Here is a 3,924-nt window from a genome sequence, read left to right on the forward strand (position 1 = left end):
GGCTCGAATAACCCTTCACCTTCAATGTTCTTTTCAATAAGTTTCATCTTTTATATTAGATCTTCAAGGCGTTAGTTTTCCATAATTAGACAATGCCCTTTTGATTGATAATTGAAAGTACCAGGGGATCCAATCTCTACGGTTCAATGAACTTGGATGGAGTTGAAGGGTACAGCCGGATAGAGAGGATCGAAAATTGGGTTCTATATGTGTACGAGTTTCATCCCATTCGATCTACCATATGGTGGATATATACTATCTATAGATTCCATATGGATGTGGTATCTAGAAAATAATCTATAATGAAATTTGGGGATTCCCGATAGTGACAATTGATTGGTCTGGTCTGATTTTGATTGAGTTGAATCAGTTTTACACATATACCGGACCAAAAGCAAATTAAAACTTATATGAAGAACCAATCTCTACGGTTCATATTGCTTTAACGTATGAAGTAGTTAAAGCAGAGGGGTTGAGTTGAATTACATTCTGCCATGGCCGTCTGGGAAAGTAATGAACGAAATTTTTAAATGCTTCCTGAGAATTCTTTTGCCATTCAATCCCAAAAAAGCAGCAGCCGCATCTCTGATATCAAAGAACTCCACGAACCAACGGTGCCTCTGCAATGGCGCTTCTCTCAGTTCCTTCACAGCCCCTGAATTAGAGAATTAGGTCGAATAAAAATCGAGGGGAAAATAAGAAAAAAAAAACCCATTACATTGGGAAAAGAAAGCTAGGCTTCCAAGAATAATGATGGGTTTAAGGTTTGGAGAAGACTAATTAGTTCTTCTGTTCAATATTATAATAATCCCTCAAGACCCATCTCGATCCATTAACAAATCCTTTCAGAAATGAAGAAAAAGAAGAGAAAACCCAAAAAAAGATCAAGAATTCATACCATAAGATTCAAAAATTTCAAGTACTCCACTGGAAGAGACCACCGGATCCAAGTAACGAACCATAAGGATTCCTTGATTACTGCCGGCGGAAGTCCTAGGAACATAAAATTGAGCCCAGATAGCACAACCAGCGACAAGGCCATCAGCCAATGGAGGCAACGGTGGCGGAAAATTCAGTGACCCTAAAGCGGCATAATGTAGCCTCATCCTGTACTGCTGCTGTATGTGTCGATTCTGTATCGCCGCCAACGCCGTCGCCGAATGCCTCAGATCATAGAAGTGAACAGTAACAATTCCTTCCTGCAACCTCTCCATCTCAACCGACTTCACCTCCCCAAACACTTGTAAATCTGTACGGATCGTCGTTTCACTCACGTGCGTGGGCACCGTACAGAGAAGGAGAGTTCTAGTGGGCGTCGCTAAAGGCAGGGGAAGCGTCGACGGTGGTACTGGTTGAGGCAGCCACTGGTATTGGTAGTACATGGTCTCATTGTAGTTGGACATCATTGGATGATACATTTGCATTTCCGGTGGTGGAAAGAACGGAACCTGGGTCGGCGGAAAATAGGTTCTTGGCCTGAATTGCTGCGCCTGAGGATGCGTCTCCAAGTGTCCAAGAAATGTACCAATTCGGGTTCTTGCCGGAGAAGAAGAAGAAGAAGAAGAAGAAGAAGAAAATTTTGCGAGAGTATTACGGCTCTAAAGATTTGGTTCTCAAGAATCCAAGATTGGTTTTGGTTCTCTGTCGAGTGTCGACTCGATATGGAATCCTATATATATATAATCTGGGAGAAAGAAAGAAAGCTGCAACCGTTCTCTGAAGTCTAAACAAAGGGATTCACCAGCGGAGACTAACGAGACAAATCTGGCGCAGCGGCAATTTAAAGTCACACCCAGTTGCTCACGGCCCATTCTCATCTTCCCAAGCTAGCTATCTATACACTTCATTGCCCACGGCCCCTGTTGCCCTCTCCATTGGCTCGGGATTTTCTGAAATCATACACCACTCTCCTTCCGTTGGTGCAAATGACCAGTGACTTTGGGTGATTTTTTCTTTTGGGGGTTGGGAAGAGTTCGCTACCTGGTTGCGTGGTTTCTGCATTAGCGTGGGCCAGTAAAAATTCATACTATCAATATAAATGAGATTTTTTTTTTTTTTTTTTTTTTTTTGAGAGTAGGAAAGTAATTTCATAGGCTCAAGCATGTTTTCAAGTATTGGTTGAGATCGATCCCTAATCTTTGACAAATCCGGATCAGTTACTTGTATCGTTTTAACAGTAAAACAATAATAATAATAAAAAATATCGTCTTAAGGGTAAAACAATAATAATAAAAAAAAAAAAAAAACTTTTTTGAAAAGCAAAGAGAAAAAATTACCAATATGCATTGATCCTCTTCGATACAGTTCCTGATCGAATACTGATACTGATATTGAGAACTAAAATGGGCTCAAATCTCTGGTACAAGATGCATAAAGTACTATTCTACGCTAAAGATGCTTATGCGTGCCATCTCATTGGTTTAAATTCCTTTGAATTTACAATGGTACCCTCTTTTTTTTAAAGTTTTAAAGAAAAATTTTAAGGGAATAATGATGATGGTTTTGGCAGTACCAACTAAGGGTACAACAGGGTCGATTTGGGTCAAGCTTCTTAAAACCCTAGCCCAACCCTAAATCTCCTTAACTGGGCCCAAACCCGCCCTCGCCTTGACCTTGACTCAGGCCGGAAAACTTCAACTCAGGCCCAACCCTTACCCCCCTGATTGACCCCGATTTTTCAGAGTCAGGCCGGGATGACCCTGATTGATTCTGGTTTGCCATCAAGGGTTGGGTATACTTTGATCCTGACCTTGCAAAAAAAAAAGTCACAAATTGCTTGTCATGAGGAAAACATCTTAAAGCAAACATTCAAACAATACAAATAACTCCAACTATTATGATAAACAAAGATGAGATCATCCTATATAAGAAAGCAAATAATCCAAAAAATTTCAATTATTCGTCAGATCATCTTTAGCAAGGCAAACAATTTGAAGATCTCAAAACCCTTGTCATGTCAAGCAAAGAAGAGAACATCCTAAGAAAACAAAAAATCCAAAGTCAACGTCAGAGGCAAAAATTGGGGTTGGGTCAGGCCAAAATCATGGCTAAAATTAGGGTAAAAAAATCAGGGCCGGGTTCAGGGTAGGCTAGGTGGGTCAAAAACATCAACCCTTACCCACCCTAACCCTGACTCAAGGTCAGAATTTTTAAGGTCGGGTTGGCCCTCAGGGCCAAAATTTTTAAGTTGGTACTTGCTCAGGATTAGGGCGGGCCAAGGCCGGTTTCAGGCCATCAAGGGCAAACTACACCCCTAATGGTCCTTTCGCTGAAACTCCACAGATGCTAACTTCCACCTCATCAAAACCTTGATGCAAGATAAGTATCTCCTCAAATTAATTAGTCAACAACTGTACATGAGGCACTTGATGCATTATTTTTTTAAGATTTTTTTGTTTTTTTTTTTTTTCTTTTTCTTTTAACGGGTTAAAGAACCAGTTTGTGTAGATGAGACATGAACAAGGGAGATCCTAATTAGGCACGTCTTGTATCATAAATGAGATGAAAGATGGGTGAATAAAAAAATCTCTTCATCTACTACTTAAATCAATTTGACCATAAAGATAAATTTTCCACTTCATTCACGAACAGCAAATTTACATTATCAGATTTCCTACAAACTTGTTAATAGTTTAGAGTGTCCATTGTCAAGCAAGCTGGTTGTGGGATGTCTAAGGAACTATCCCTACTTTCTTATGATGAAAAGACTCTTATAGCTTTTTTGCCTAACAAGCGAAAAAGATGCTGAGAAAAAATAGGAGAGAGAAAGCTTCGTATTGTCCCATATCAACAAAGCCCACGGCTAGAACTCTAATATTATTATGTTTAGAGATGGATAACCACCCTACCCTCCCGTTAGGTGAAAAAGATGCTCAGAGAGAGAGAGAGAGAGAGAGAGAGAGAGAGAGAGAGAGAGAGTCTTCT

The 3,924-nt window shown here is 40.1% G+C and overlaps 1 protein-coding gene across 1 annotated transcript; it reads right to left on the bottom strand.

Moving 5' to 3' along the window:
- Positions 1-323: 323 nt before the first annotated feature.
- LOC122078170 (protein terminal ear1 homolog) lies at positions 324-1,699 on the bottom strand. Its single transcript, XM_042644043.1, has 2 exons — positions 899-1,699; positions 324-655 (listed from the first exon to the last, which is right to left on the bottom strand). Exons 1-2 carry the CDS (start codon positions 1,422-1,424, stop codon positions 483-485), a joined length of 699 nt encoding a protein of 232 aa, XP_042499977.1. The 5' UTR covers positions 1,425-1,699; the 3' UTR covers positions 324-482.
- Positions 1,700-3,924: the final 2,225 nt, after the last annotated feature.

Source organism: Macadamia integrifolia, chromosome 5 (genome assembly GCF_013358625.1).
Source record: "Macadamia integrifolia cultivar HAES 741 chromosome 5, SCU_Mint_v3, whole genome shotgun sequence".
Taxonomy (NCBI): Eukaryota; Viridiplantae; Streptophyta; class Magnoliopsida; order Proteales; family Proteaceae; genus Macadamia; species Macadamia integrifolia.

Excerpts from the sequence above, each read along its gene's own strand:
- LOC122078170 (XM_042644043.1), bottom strand. The coding sequence starts at position 1,424 with ATGCAAATGTATCATCCAATGATGTCCAACTACAATGAGACCATGTAC. Across the intron at positions 656-898 it reads TGAAATTTTTGAATCTTATG|GGGCTGTGAAGGAACTGAGA; the intron begins GTATGAATTCTT and ends TCTCTAATTCAG.